Source organism: Monodelphis domestica, chromosome 2, assembly GCF_027887165.1.
Source record: "Monodelphis domestica isolate mMonDom1 chromosome 2, mMonDom1.pri, whole genome shotgun sequence".
Taxonomy (NCBI): domain Eukaryota; kingdom Metazoa; phylum Chordata; class Mammalia; order Didelphimorphia; family Didelphidae; genus Monodelphis; species Monodelphis domestica.
In genome coordinates, this window is record NC_077228.1 from 181,206,785 (window position 1) to 181,221,689 (window position 14,905).

Below are 14,905 nucleotides of genomic sequence, written 5' to 3' on the forward strand. Positions count from 1 at the left end.
GGCAAAGTAGGTCACTCCCTGGTGGGCAGAGGAGAGCCCCTAAACTTTGGGACTCCTCTTTTCTTTCCTTTTCATCCCAGTAGCACCTGGTGGTTTCTTAACAGCATCCTGTAGGGAGAGGAATAAGGGCATGGTGGTTGCCTAGATTTCTTATGGGGGAATTTATGAAAAGCTACAGATGAGAATGGATCAGAATGTGGATGGGCTACAGTCTTCACTGATGGAGAGACTACCCATACTGAAGAGGTCACAGATCTCTCAAACTGGAATAATATATGTGAAATAATGCTTTCTAAGTTCATGTAGAAATCAAATATGTTAATATTGTTATTGTTCATTTCCATTTTTCTTTCAAAATGAGTAAAGCACTATGATATGTCTGTATCCCCTCCAAAATATTTCATTGAACCCAAAGAATTATACAACTTTAAATCCTTACTTCTTGCTGTCTGACTTGCTATCAGTCTAATAAAAATGCTTTTTAAATCTCTACAATATGCACACCAAAAATAAGGACATGCTGGGAGGGTGGGGCCTACCTGATATTTGGGGAAGATCCCCAGGGATACTGGGACACGTGGTTCTCATGGAGCTGAGGCCCAGCAGAGCCAGAAGCCCCAGGAGTCAAGAAGGAAGAAGAGATGATGGGGGTGGGGAAGGAATCAATGATTGTGCCAGTGACCTCCAATCAATAAAAAACTGATTCCCCTTTCCTTGTTGCCTGGGAATTTTGTTACCGGGGGATGATAACAGGTGGTTGAATGGCCAAGGGATGGGGAAAGAGGAGCTGCCATGAGGATCAGAAGCAATGAATATGGGAGGCATTTCAAGGTCCTTGAGCATATGGGGGTTGGGACCTGGAGGAAGGGCAGGGATAGGGGCAGCTGAAACTCCCACCACAGCTTCCCAGCAGTACCCACTTCCTCTATATGTAAATCTTTGGGGTAGGATGGAGTGGGCTGGAGAGGAGACAAGGGGATACTGAGGCTGAGCTGCTTGCTGAGCAAGCAAGGCCAGAATCTTCACTGGTGGGGTGCAAATGAAAACCTCAGAACAGCAGGAGAGCAGGAAGGGGGCAGGGTCTAGGACCTGCAGGGGCTATGGCTCCCTGCACCCCCTCCCAAGCCTTACTCAATATCTGTCCACCTAAAGTCTGGGGCTATATTAGCAAGTGATGACATTCACACACACCAGGGGGTGCAATCTGTCCTTCCCACCCCCATTGCAAAGTCCCAGAGGCAATGCAAAAGACTTGGGGCTAATGTACAGAAAAGAAACTTTAGGGTTAAGAAAGACCTAGTCCAACCTCCTCATTTCCCTCACTTTACAAATAAGGAAACTAAGGTCTAGAAGAGGAAAGTATGCCCCAAGGAGCCCAAGGTCCTCTGGTCTCCTTTTCTGCATGGTACCATAATGTTCTTGTAGGTACACAGATATACATGTGCACACATTGACCCAAATACATATATACTTTGACACGCATAGATGCATATATGTGTTGACATGCTTATACAGTGTCCCATTAATGCACACTCATTACTCCTATACACATAAACACAGTCCCCTCTCTCTTACCTTAGTGACACTAACATCAGTTTGGCAGAATCACCCATTCTGAGAAAGCCCCCATCAGTTGGTTGTTGTCTGTTCCCCAGGATGCCACTTGAGGGCGCACGTGTTTAGGGGAGGCCAGCCCTGGAGAGAGGGGAGGGGGATACATAGGGAGCAGAGCGGCCCCGTTCCAGTCCATGCAATTCTAGACCCCAAGGAGTCCCTAGGCTGATTCAAACCCTATAATCCAGTTCAGGCATGCGCCCACTCTCCACCAGACCTCTACAAATGACATTCTCTTCATTCCATGTAGGGGTAGAAATGTATCTCCAGATCCCTGACCCACAGGGACTTCTAACTACATAAAGGAAGAAGGAGGGAGAGCAGACAGGAGGGGAGATTTCCTGGAAGTCAGAGGGGAAAGAGGCAAGAACTGAAGGATGTGGGCTCTCTCTGAGAAATGTGTAGGATCTAGAGACAGGCATAGAGAGAGGGAGCTGTGAAGGATTCCGGGATTTCTATTTCTCCTATTTTTCTATTTCTCTTTATTTTTCTGTTAGTCTCTCATACTCTTTGTCTTCCCATTTTCTTTCTCTTGTTCCTGATCTCTCTCTCTCTCTCTCTCTCTCTCTCTCTCACCCCCTCTCTTCCTCTTTCTCTCTCTCTCCCTCTCCTTCCTCCCTCATTCTCTCTAGTCTCCTCTGTTTCTCTTTTTGTCTCTCCATTCCTCTTACTGCTATCTCTGAGAGCTCTCAGCTAGGAGGGAGGAGGGAAGAGATAGATGTGTGCTTGCATTCCCAATTCCTTCATCATCCCATCCCATCCCATCCCTTTCCCTAAGCATGCTTTGGAAAGCAGCTGTGTGAATGTGTGCTGTTTGTGTCCTAGGCAGGGGATCCCAGGAGGAGTGGACTGCCCAGTCCCCCAGCCCCCGACCCTGCCTATCCATCCTGCCCACCATTGCAGTGCCATCACCATGGAAACAGGCAGCTGGCTTCCCATTGGCTGGCTGGTGAGGAGGGAAGAAGGGAGGGGGAGGGGAGCATTCTTTATCCCCTTATCTCTATGCACACCCTAATGCTTGGACCCTCTCCCATACCAAGGACCTTGGGGCATAGGGAGCTGCTGGGGAACCCAGGATTTCCTAGAGCTGAGCCATTGACTTCTAAGGGAGAGACTATGAGGCAGGCAGCACATCGGCCCAGGCCTCCTTAGGACCCAGAAGAGCCACAGAGCAGAGCAGAGACAGACAGGGAGAGAGAAGGGGGCCGGGCAGGCAACCAGCGACACCCCCACCCCCAGCCCCAAACAGAGCCTGGTCTGGGCTGTGGAAAGGCATTGAAGCCTATTCAGATGGATGGCCAGCTAGACCCAAAGATCCTGAACCACATGCATGGACGGGGACACGAGAGCCCACAGGGGCACTAGATAGCCACGGACACTCACTGGAACACACACAGAACTCACCTACTAGTCCACAGCAGCCAGACACAGACGCCCCCTCCCACACACGCATCCCCTACCTAGACTGCCACCGAGCCCCATGCCTTCATCCGGCTAAGCTGTCTCTGGCCTCCTGGCATTGCCCCCACAGGGGCACCCTCTCCTGCTCACACACACCGTGACTGGCGCACACTCACACACAAGCCCCAGCTTCTATTCCAGCGGCTCCGCTTGTCTTCGTAGGCAGGAAAGCTCTCTCGCTGCCGACCTTGGACTGTGCTGGAATCGGAAGACGGAGCAGAGGAGAAGTGGTCCTGGCCCAATATGACCTTACGCTGTGCCCTCATCTGGTGGGGTGATGCCCCTGGTCCTTGGCCCTGGGGTCCTGCAGTGCCACAGAGGATCTGAGCCCCCTTCCCCAGCAAGGGAGAAAGGGGAGCAAGGAGCAATGGAACCGCAGGCATTGCCCACCTGGCCCGGCTGGGGCCCGAGCCCAGGGGGTGTGCCAGGGAGCACAGCTCCAATGTGGGGCGATGCCCTGGTGGCTTTGGAGGCTGAAGAGATGGACCCGGAGGACACTGGGAGCCCTGGACAGATGGAGGACACTCCATCTGGAGGGGAAGGGGCTGTGTCGCCCAGAGCAAACAGCCTCTCGAGTGCCACCCAGCTCCCAGAGAGCCCTGGATCCATCAGGAGGAGGCTACAGTGTTGGGGGACTGAGAATCCCTGCCAGGTAAGAAGGTCCTTTGGAGGGACTGGGCTTAGGGGGGCAGACGGGGGGAGCAGAGGGGGGAGGATTTGGGACCCCTAACGGATGCCATTTCAGTCTCAGCACATGGCATTAGCCAGAGCTGCAGCCCCACTGCGTCTTCCTGTCCCTTCCTGTCTGGGAGCCTGGCTCTGCATCTGTCATTCCTTGCCCGTCTCAGGCCCTATCTGGGTCTCTGTCAGCCTAGCTCTGTGCCTGACTAGGTGACTCGGCTATCTGCCCATCGCTACCTGCCTCCTTTTCTGGATGTCAGTCTGTCTCTCTGCGGCTGCCTCTTTCTCTGACTGGCAGTGTCTGCCTCTGCTTCATTCTGTCTTTCTTTGCAACCCTCACACCCCCTTAGGACTGCTTAGCTCTTGGAGGGAGGGGGAAGAAAGTGGGAGGGAAGCTGAGAGGGAGTAGATCTTGGGGGGATGGAGTAGATCCAACAGAAGGCAGAGAAGGCCATGCATGGAGTCTGGGACTAGGGGCATCATTTCTTTTCTTTAAACCCTTACCTTCCTTCCATCTTAGAATCAATACTATGTATTGAGTCCAAGCAGAAAAGTGGTAAGGGGTGTTAAGTGATTTGCCCAGGATCACACAGCAATTTGAATCCAGGTCCTCCCATCTCTAGAACTCACTCTCAATCCACTGAGCCACCTAGCTGCCTCTGGGCATCCTATCTGGGGGGAAGCCCTGGGGTGGTGGGAAAGGGCTGGAGTTGGTAGAAAATCCTAGCAGTATGGAGAGGGAGAAAACAGAGAAAGCTATTAAAAAGCCAGGGGCCCGAGTCCCCATGCTCACCCCTCTTTACCACAGTTTTGGCCTTGGAGTTGGGGGCTCACCCAGGAGGGTGGGAAGACCATGGAGCAATGGTGACAGGAAGGACCTGGGGTCAAAGGGTGCCAGTGAGCCAGGAGAGTAGACTAAAGCAAGCCTCTTCCCTTTCCCCTGGATTCCCTTCTGAACCTCCCTGAAGGGCCAAGAGTCTTGGGGAAAAGGTCTTCTAGCTCTCTTTAGCCTCCATGGCAGGAGTCCTTAACCATTTTTGGGTCATGGACCCTTTTGGCAGACTGGTGAAGTCTGCAAGCCCCTTCTCAGAATCTTGCTTTGAAATATTAAAGGAAATGCTGAATTTCAGTTGGAAATCAGTGAAAATAAAGATGTATTTCCCCCCATCCTCATTCACAGACCCCCTGAGATCTCCCCTTTGATCCCAGGCTAAGAACCCTTGTTCAACAAGTAAAAGGGGGTGGTGTTTGGAATGGGGAGCAATCTGGCTGCTGAGTGGGAGCTCTCTCTGAGGCCTGCATGCCTTCTCTTCTCCCTATTTCAGACCTGGTTGGATTCTGGTGGCGGGGTGAGGCCGAACATGGAGCTGCTGAGGGCTCTAGGTGAAATGCAGCGTCAATGTGCCATCCTGAAGGAGGAGAACCAGCAGCTGGTGAGAGGCGGGGGGAGTGTGAGCATGGGGCAGCACTGAGGAGGAAGGACAAGGCTTTAGGGTGAGAGAAATGGGGGGGTGATGGGAAACCAGGAATGGGAACTAGGCATTGGGACTTTTTAGCTCCCATCCCTGGCCTTGGGGGCTGAGGTGTCTTCCCCCTGGCCCAGGCAGTGACACTAATCCCAAGGCCCAGACAGGGAGCTGTTGACCCCAAGTTGCCCTGAGCCTTGGGGCCTGAGGAAGGAAACCAGGGGTCTAGTGTTAGGGTTAATTGGCAGGGCCCTAACCAATCCTGGCTCTACTCTCAGCGCAAGAGCAGCTTCCCTGAGACGGAGGAGAAGGTGAGGAGGTTGAAGAGAAAGAACGCAGAACTGGCAGTCATTGCCAAACGGCTAGAAGAGAGGGCCCACAAGCTCCAGGAGGCCAACCTGCTCATGGTGAGGGCTAGGGACTGGGGGGAGGAGATGGGCAGGTGGGGGGCGGGGCTGGGGAGACTGAGGGACTATGGGATGGGGTAACTGAAGAGGTCCTAATCTTAGAGGTTGGAAAAATGACAGGAAAACACGGGGGGAAACCTCATAAACTCAGAAAATGAGAAGTAGCAAAATGGAATAATTACAAAATCTGTAGCTGTCCCGTCAGAGGGCTGGGGGTTGTGGGGAATGGCCTAAGGGGTACGAGACAATCCCTTCCTTTCCCCTTAACAAAGCTCTGGAGTAGGGTGCTGGGATTCTGATGCTGAGGCCTGCTGAGCAGCCCTGGGAATGTGCATCTATTTGTGTGAGGGAGTACCCATCAGTGTGGCAGCTCTATTTTAGCTGTTCCAGCTCCCCAGCTGTTCTCAGGCTTGGTTATTGCTTCATTAACCCTTTCAGGCCTGCTTAGCATTTGGAAAACCCCCTCACCCTTAACTTGGAAACCCGAGAGCTATCCCTCTGAGAAAAATGTTTGCAGCTTCCGTTGCCCATACATCACGGTCCAATAAGAATTCATTCAGGGAGAGCCAGCAGGGGCTGGCCTCTGCCTGAACCCGAACTTCTCCGTTCCTATTGCCCTCTTTTATTGGGCAGGGGGCTAGTAAGCAGGAGCAGGAAGGGGCCAAAGGAGCCAGTTCTAACAAGAAGACTCTTAGCCATATGCCTTACCCCCGGACAGGTGAATGCTCCGATGCCCCGTCCAGGTGCCAGCCTGGAGTTGGCCAGGAAGGTCCTGGCCAGCCAGCGAGCCCGTGACCTTAGTGAGACAGCTAGTGCCCTCTTGGCCAAGGACAAGCAGATCGCTCACCTGCAGAGGGAGTGTCAGGAGCTGCAAGCACGACTCAGCTCAGAGGGCAAGGTATGGTGGGCATGGTGGGGTGGGCACGGAGCAGACCCTTCTCTCTGGCTAGTCCTGCATCTCTTTGACTCTCCTGTCCCCACCAAGAGGTCTGTCTCCCCTTGTCCCTTTAATTCTGCTCAGGGCCTACCTGACAATTGCCATGCTAATGAGATGCTAATGAGATGCAAAGGTTGGCAGAAGATGAAGAATGCTGGGGAGTGGGTTCCCGGGGCAACAGCCCAGGTGGGAGGGGAGAAAAGGAGGACCCTGAGCCACAAGGGATGAGTCTCACTCCTGATGTGTGTGTGTGTGTGTGTGTGTGTGTGTGTGTGTGTGTGTAGATGCTCATATATGAATGTACTGATGTAGACATAAATAGACTTGTGCATGCAAATATATGTATGTGACTATGACCTAATTTATATATGTTATAGCTATAGAGATGAAGAGAGAGATGAAAGAGGAGAAAAAAGAGAAAGGGAGAGAAGAGAGAGAAAGAAAGAGAGAACAAGAGAATAGGAAGAGAGAGGAGAGAAAAGAGAAAGAGAGAGGGAGGGAGGGAGAGAAGAGGGAGAGAGAAGAGGAAGAGAGAGAAGAGGGAGAAAAAGGAGAGACAGAGAGACAGAGACAGACAGAGAGAGAGAGACAGAGACAGAGATAGACAGAGAGGGAGAGACAGAGAGAGAGAGGGAGAGAGAGAGAGAGACAGAGACAGAGACAGAGAGAGGGAGAGACGGAGGGGGAGAGAGAGAGACAGAGACAGAGACAGAGAGAGGGAGAGAGAGGGAGGGAGGGAGAGAGAGGGAGACAGAGACAGAGAGAGGGAGGGGGAGAGAGAGAGAGAGACAGAGAGAGGGAGAGAGAGGGAGGGAGGGAGAGGGAGGGAGAGAGAGAGGTGGGAAGCTATGTATAGATGTGAACTTATAAACAGACCTCTCCCTCACTGGGCAGAATGCTGGCCTCCCCTGCCAGGCTGTCCTGCCTTATACAGCCTGTGAAAAGGGGAGTGGGGTTCAGAGCTCAGGAATGCCTTCCTGAGGCTGAGGGAGGAGAGGCAGAAGAGAAGGGATGTTAGAAGGAGGGCAGAGCCTCAGGGGATGGGGATGACAAGGAGAGGATGAGGAATCATGATCTGTGATATCTGGAAAGTGAAGTAAAGCTCAGGGAAATAAGGGTTTGGGGAGAGGGTAGGCAAGGCCTGAGACCTGATCTGCCCATTTCCCCTCATGGTACCTGGACTCTGTGTGGTAGGAGGGCCCACAGTGGCTGAATGTGTGGGACTTTGACCGGCTGCTTCGAGAGTCCCAGCAGGAGGTGCTGAGGCTACAGCGGCAGATCGCCCTGAGGAACCTGCAGGAGGTGCCCCCGACGGGGTCCCCCAGCCCCTTGGACACCCGCGTGCTTCCCCCTGCACCTGGGGCCCCTGGGGAGGTGAGAGCCCTGAGCAGAAGGCCAATCCTGATGGGGTGTGTGCTGGTGAGGGTCCCCATCTCCTCAGGTCGGGTCGGGTTGAGGAAGGGGAGAGCCCTGGGATGGGGGCAGCCCCCATCTCCCCCCTGTACCCCTAGCCTCCCAAGCTGGAGGTATGAAAAGATGAGATCAATTGTGGGGGGCGGGAAGAGGCCCTCTTAAGGAAATGGAGGCTCACAAAGCCAGAGACAGTGGCAAGCCCCATCTTATCCATGTCCCCTCCCTCCAGTTCACTCCTAATTTTGCCAAAGGCCTCCGGTTTTCGTCCTCTGCCAGCTTCCTGGCCTCGCTTTGGTCCGGCCTTGTCCCTCTCCGCCCTCCCCGGGTCCTGCTAGATCCTTTTCCCCCTATCCTCCCATGCCTAGTTACCCCAAGAAACCTGCTCTGGTGGGTCACTCTGGCGCCCCTATCCCCAAGGCGGGAGGGCAGAAGCCCTAGCCACGCTCCTCCGGTCTAGCTTCTCTGCCCAGCCGCGGCGAGCGGCTATGTGCTCATCCCCAGCCTTCCAGCCGCTGAGCTGGATTGGGCCTTGGAGGCCTCGGCGTCCTCCCTCCCCCGCCCCCAGCGGAGTGGTACAGCCCAGTAAATCCCTCTGGTTGCCGTGGCAGCGCGCTCCGGGCTGAGCCTGCTGCCTGGGACGCTCCCTCCGGCACCGGTGGCCCGCTCCCCATCCTTGGCCAGGCATCTTTGGCCCTGGTGCTCTGAGGGGCGTTCGCCCCGTGCCCCATCCCGGCCTCAGTCCCTGCTCCAGGTAGGAGCCGATCTCCCCGGGACCATGATGCCGGCTCTCCCGCAGAGTCTGGAGCACGGGGGGCAGGCCAGGCTCCCTCTCCCAGCTCTCCCGCCGGCCGCGGGGCAGAGGGCTGGGCAGGGACTGAGGGGAAGGGGCGGGGATATGGAATGGGTTGGAGAGTTTAGGGACACCCTGAGGGGGCTAGAGGAGGGCCTGAGCCCCATGTCAGACGCTGGTCCTTCTTAGAGACAGGAGGGTTTCCCCCGCCACCTCCACGCCGGAGCTGAGGGGCTAGAAAGGGGCAGAGCTAGCAGCAAAGGCTTTGGGGCCCTGGTGGGAGCGGAGGGGAAGAGAGGCGGCGGCTCCCCAGGAAAGCTTCTTACTGAGTTAGACCCATGGTCCCCCAGCTCTTCACCCCGAGTGTTTGATTGGGCCTCGGCCTGTTCTCCGGGAAGCAGAGAAATGGGCCTGAGTGAGAGGAGCGCTGACCCAAAAAGGGAGGTGTGGGGAGTAGAAGGTGGTATTGACAATGAGATCAGAAAGTGTGTAGGTCTAGTTTGGATAGAGTGTGGGTGGGACCTGGTGTCAGAAAGATCTGAATTTGAATCCTGATACCTACTGGCCGTATGACCCTGGGCAAGTCACTTCACCGATGTCTGCCTCTGTTTACTCATCTGTAAAATGGGGATAAGAATACCTACCTCTCCGGATCAGATGAATTAACATATATAAACAGGAGCTATTATTATTAATTGATCCTTCTCTATACTAAATCCAGGTGAACTTCCTCCTATAGCGCTGAGGCTCTATAGGGATCCCAAAGCCTTGAAGTGGCAGGTGAATCATTCTCCAAGTTCCCTGCCTCTGCTGAAGGGCACTTAGGACAGGACAGAATCCTATTTAGTACAGGTTAGGGGGTGGGGACAGGGAGAAATAGCTAAAACGGGAAACGGTGGCCTGGATAGTAAGAATGGTCCCCCAGGACCCAAAGCGCTTGTTACATGTGATCTCAAAGCACTTCTGCCATGCATTTGCCCTGGGAGACAGAGTAGGGCATCCTATCCAGGAGGGATGGGGAATGTGCGGTCCAGAGAAGCTTAGGATCTTATTGCAGGTCACCCAGCTGGTCACAGGCATACTCTAGGAGGGGATGCGACAGGCTTTCTTCTCCTTTTCCTATCCCAATTGGTGACTTCATCTTTCCTGCGAGGTCTGGGTCAGAACTTTCCAGGACCAGGCTGGACATGGGCAGGGCGGTCTGGTTAAAGACCCAGCCTGCTCTGCAGGAAGGGTCAAGTTCTGGCCCTTTCCAGGCAGTGCCCTTGGCTAGATCCCAGGATGACGTGGATCTTCTACCAGAGGGGGCCTTGTTAGCAGAGCCAGAAAGCCAGCAGAGGGTCAAGCAACTGGTGAGCTTCGTGGGACCCTTCCTCATGAGCTTGGTGATGGGGAGGTTCATGTGTCAAGTCTAGTTATTCGTTTGTTTGTTTGTTTGTTGTGGTTGGAACAAAGTTGTGGCTTTGTGTTTCCTCAGTTCTCCTTCAATTGAAATTGGGATTTTAGAGAGGCATCTAACACAGGAAAGAGAGCCCCAGAATTCCAATCCTGGATGCCAACCCCTGCCTCTGACATGTACTGACTGTAGGAGCTTTAAAAAAAAATCACTTAACCAGGCAGCTCAGATGGAGAGCCAGATCTAGAGATGAAAGGTCCCAAAGTTCAAATCTAGCCTCAGACACTTCCCAGCTGTGTGACCCTGGGCAAGTCACTTGACCCCCATGGCCTAGCCCTGACCACTCTTCTGCCTTGGAGCCAATACACAGTATTTATCCCAAGAGGGAAGGTAAGTGTTTTTTTAAAAAAAATGACCCTTGGCTAGAAGGGGATCAGCATTGAAAGCCAATCCCCCGTCTCAGTCCTAGGCCATTAATATACTTGGTGGCAGAGGTGGGCAAGGAAAGTCATTACTCCAGTTAATCCAAGACATGTTCTTATTAAGTAGTAAGGGGAAACGGTAAGGAGAGTCAGAAATACTTTCAATTGCTGGGGTGAGGCTCAAATTCTTTATTATTTTGGTAGGGAGGAAATGCATAGTTTATGGGTTCAAAATTAAGAATTATCCATCTGTATGAGGAAGGGAACTTCCACACTAGGAATTCTTTACCAGGGTTAGACCTTGTAGGATTTAAATTAATATCCAATACTCCAAGTATTATATTTTATAGAGTTTATTAATAATCACTTGAAGTAGAAGGAATAAAAAGATTTAAATGAATAACCTTATCTCTTTCCAGCCCTGCCCTTTCTCCTCCCTCCACATCTCCCTCAAAGGAAATAGCTGAATTCAAAATGAAGTTGGTGTCAGAGGACCCAAGTTCAAATTCTGCTACAGATGTGAACTGAGCTGTGCTGTTTACCATCTGGTGGTTTTGGGCAAATTATTCAACCTTGTTAGGTCTCAGTTTCCGTATCTGTCAAATAGCCAGGTGGTGAGTGCAGTGGACAGAATGCTGGGTCTGGAGTCAGTCTTGAGTTTAAATTTGGCCTCAGACACTCCCCAGCTGTGTGACCCTAGGCAAGTCACTTAACCCAAATTGTCTAGCCCTTCCTGCTCTTCTGCCTTGGAACCAATACTAAGTATTAATTCTAAGATGGAAGGTAAAGGTTAAAAAAAATGTACTAGTTGAGGGAAAAGTGAGCACAATAGAGAAGCTCATTATGGACATAGAACCCTAATTTATATCAGGAATTCATAATTTTTTTGTGTTGTGGACTCTTATGACCATCTGGTAAAGGCCCCTTCTCAGAACTACATTTTGCTACTGAAATATATTTTTTAACTTTTACCTTCTGTCTTAGTATCAGTTCCAAGGCAGAAGAGCAGCAAGGACTAGGTAGTCAGGCTTAACCCAGGGTCCTACATCTAGAAAGTGTCTGAGGCTAGATCTGAACCCAGGACCTCCCAACTCCAGGCACTCTATCCCTTGAGTCATCTAGCTGTCCCACCTACATTCATAATGGAAAGAAATGATAATCATCAGTTATAGGTTAGTAAAAATAAAGATGTAATGGACCTCCAGAAATTGTCCATGGAACCTAGGTTAAGAACCCTGTCTTTTATCTATATTTCAAGAGTCTAATGACCTTACGATCTTCCAGGGTTGGCAACAGTCATTCTAGTTCACATACAACAACTCACACCGGTTTTCTTTGAAAACAGGAGTGTGTTTATTTATCAAGACTGGGCTTGTGATTTCCCTGCTATAAGGAACTCCGGGTGAGGAAACTCTCTACCAGAGCAGATCAGTAACTAATCTCTAATCTAGTGTGAGAGAGTTTTTCGGAGGCACTCTGGGAGGTTAAGTCATTTGCCAAAGGTTATGCAGCCAATATGTGTCAGAAGTGGCATTTGGACACAGGGCCAGAGCTTTGAGGCTTCTGGAAATTTAATAGAAAGAAGGAATAAAGAGATACGTTGATCATACTGGGGAAATTCAGCTCATAGGCCAGTCTGCAAACCATTGTTCTCCAAAACTAGTCTTAGATCTGTAACTTGACTTTAATAGCTTCTAATGGTAAATGAAGCACACTTTGGAGTAAAGAAAGTGAACAGGACTCATCAGAGGGAGAGAACACACACACACAGAATATCGGGGCAGATGTGGATGCTACAGTGCCTTGGGGAAAATCTGGGATAGAGCCTGGACCTGTTATTTTATTGGTATTGCTGGAGGAAATTCCTTTCACTATTGCAAGTCTTAGACAGTCTTAGCTAACTAGAGCACTGAGAGATTGAGTGGTCATGGAGGGTCATACAGCCAGTATGTGTCAATAGCAGCGAGATGGGAAACCATGTTTACCTGACCTTGGATTTGTTTCTTTAACCCCTGTACCCTAATGTCTCTCAGTAGAACAGAGGACAAAGCAACAGATAAGTGTGTCCAAGGATCCCCCTAGCCCATTCTTGCTGAAGTGTTTTTGAAATCCTGATTAGGGGGCAAAAGCAGCAAGAATGTATCTGAGTCTTAGAAAATCTACCAATAAAACTCTGAGAGAGAGAGGGAGAGAGGGGGGAGAGAGAGAGAGAGAGAGAGACAGAGACAGAGACAGAGATAGGAGAGAGACAGGAGAGAGACAGAGAGACAGGAGAGAGGCAGAGAGGGAGGGAGGGAGAGAAACAGAGAGACAGAGAGACAGGAGAGAGACAGGAGAGAGACAGAGAGGGAGGGAGGGAGAGAGAGAGGAGAGAGAGACAGACAGAGAGAGACAGAGAGAGAGAGAGACAGGAGAGAGGCAGAGAGGGAGGGAGGGAGAGAGAGAGAGAGAGAGAGAGAGAGAGAGAGAGAGAGAGAGAGAGAGAGAGAGAGAGAAACAGAGAAACAGAGAAACATCAACTTGTCCACCCCCAAATTGAGAAATAACAAGGACACAGCAGGAGAGAAAAAAACAGAACCCTGTGAACCATAAAATCACCCTTCTCAAAACAAGGAACATCAGCAAGAGAGAGGAAACTGGTTCGATTCAATGTAGCTGGATGTTTCAGACTTTGGAAAACATAAATGTCATTGTCACTTTACTGTAGTAGAGATGTATGAGAGAATTCTTGGCAGAGATGAACATTGTCTGAGCTGGACAACACGCTCCTTCCCTGCATGCCCATTAGCTGTACAAAGATCATCATATAGCACTTGGGCATCTTCAAGAACGATTTACATTTATTTTGGAAAAGGATATGGGACAGGGCTGAGCACTGTTCAAAACATCAGATCTGTTGTGGATTGCCAAATTCATGATTTGGGATTAGACTGATCTCAAAGAGAATTTCCCCCCTGGTCCTAGTTTCTTTTAAAATTGCTTTACTTCTAGTTGAAGCTTGGGTCTAAAGTTGTCAATTTGTGCACTAGGTCTCCATAAGAACCAAAGGTAAAATAGTCAGGCTTAGGGTTAATTGGGTGGGAGCTTCTCATTTCAGGGGAGAAACAGGAAGTTTTGGTGTTTTTTGTTTGTCTGTTTGTTTGTTTTTTAAACCCAATGCCTTCTGTAAGTCAGTAGAGCATGAGACTTTTAATCTCAGGGTCTGGGCTGGAGCCCCACATTGGGTGCCATAATGTAACCTCCTGTAGTTACATCTTAAAATTCTCGTGGGAGGACACCTGAGAAGGAGATTGGAAACTGAGGGAAAATGGATAGAGAAGAGAAAGAGAGAGACAAAGGAATACTCAGAGACAAGGAGTTAAAAATATGGGCTACATCTTGCCATGCCCCTCTGATGGTATTGAGAGAGAGCACTACATGTGCCTTCAAACTTTTATTGGAGTGTTTAGGGATGTGGAGTGGGAGGTAGCTAATGATCTTGTGACGTGGAGTAGGTTTTAATATTGGTTCAATTGACAATCACATAATCAAAGAGGAGGAGGTTAATCAAACATGTGACTTGGTAAGGAATGTGGTCTAACAAGGTGTGAGCTAAGACCCTGTGGCAAATATTGTCCTGCTCAGGAATTTTGTCCTTTGGATTGAAGATTTGGAAATACAATAATCAATAAGTAACATGACCATGAGTGTGGTATATGAACCCATAAGATATAATATCAATACCCCAATCACACTTTCAAGATGCTAATATGCCTGGTATGCTACACCTGCTATCTTAATATCAGTTTCAAGATGGAAGAGAGGCAAGTGCTAGGCAGTTGGGTTTAAGTGACCTGCCCAGGATCACACAGATGGCAACTATCTGAGACCACAACTGAACCCAGGACCTCTTGACTCCAGGTCTGGCTCTCTCTATCCACTGTGCTACCTAGATGCCTCCAAACAACAGAGTTTTCAGAAAAGATCAACCAATGCCTTCCGGAGCCCACTATTCCACTGATCTTCTGGATATTCCTTGGTAAAAGGATAGCATTTGGACTGGCCCCTGAAGTCCCTTCTGGGACTTGACTTGTGGTCCTGTGATCCATCTGGGATAGGCCAATAGTTATAGGTGCCACTCAGAACCATTAATATGGCATCCATATGGCTTCTTTTGAGAAAGGCAGCATGGGAGTATTGGATTGAGGCAGCCTTAAAATAAGGAAGAATTGGATTGGTTCAGAGCTTTCCTCTGACTCCTACTGAGTCTGTGACTGGGCAAATTATTTAATGTCTTTGTGACTGGCAGTTCTCTGTAGGAGGCAGAGCAGGTGTTGGT

At 50.5% G+C, this 14,905-nt stretch overlaps 1 protein-coding gene and 1 long non-coding RNA gene across 9 annotated transcripts in view; one reads left to right on the top strand and one right to left on the bottom strand.

Annotated features, from left to right (window-relative positions):
• Positions 1-8,556, bottom strand: part of LOC130457207 (uncharacterized) — a 38,911-nt gene extending 30,355 nt beyond the window's left edge. Inside the window, exons 1-2 of the long non-coding RNA XR_008916325.1 lie at positions 8,359-8,556; positions 1,576-5,165 (exon numbers count right to left, since the gene is read on the bottom strand). This is a non-coding gene — a long non-coding RNA (uncharacterized LOC130457207). The remainder of the gene's footprint in view (positions 1-1,575; positions 5,166-8,358) is intronic.
• The window catches only part of TSPOAP1 (TSPO associated protein 1), a 44,532-nt gene continuing 32,979 nt past the window's right edge, over positions 3,353-14,905 (top strand). For 6 of the 8 annotated variants that reach the window (XM_007481818.3, XM_007481822.3, XM_007481819.3 and 3 more), the window contains exons 1-6: positions 3,353-3,727; positions 5,082-5,189; positions 5,501-5,629; positions 6,348-6,527; positions 7,761-7,940; positions 10,026-10,121. In XM_007481818.3, the coding sequence (XP_007481880.2) occupies positions 3,353-3,727; positions 5,082-5,189; positions 5,501-5,629; positions 6,348-6,527; positions 7,761-7,940; positions 10,026-10,121 (1,068 nt within the window). The remainder of the gene's footprint in view (positions 3,728-5,081; positions 5,190-5,500; positions 5,630-6,347; positions 6,528-7,760; positions 7,941-10,025; positions 10,122-14,905) is intronic. The other 2 variants (XM_007481820.3, XM_056816499.1) reach the window with 1 other exon arrangement.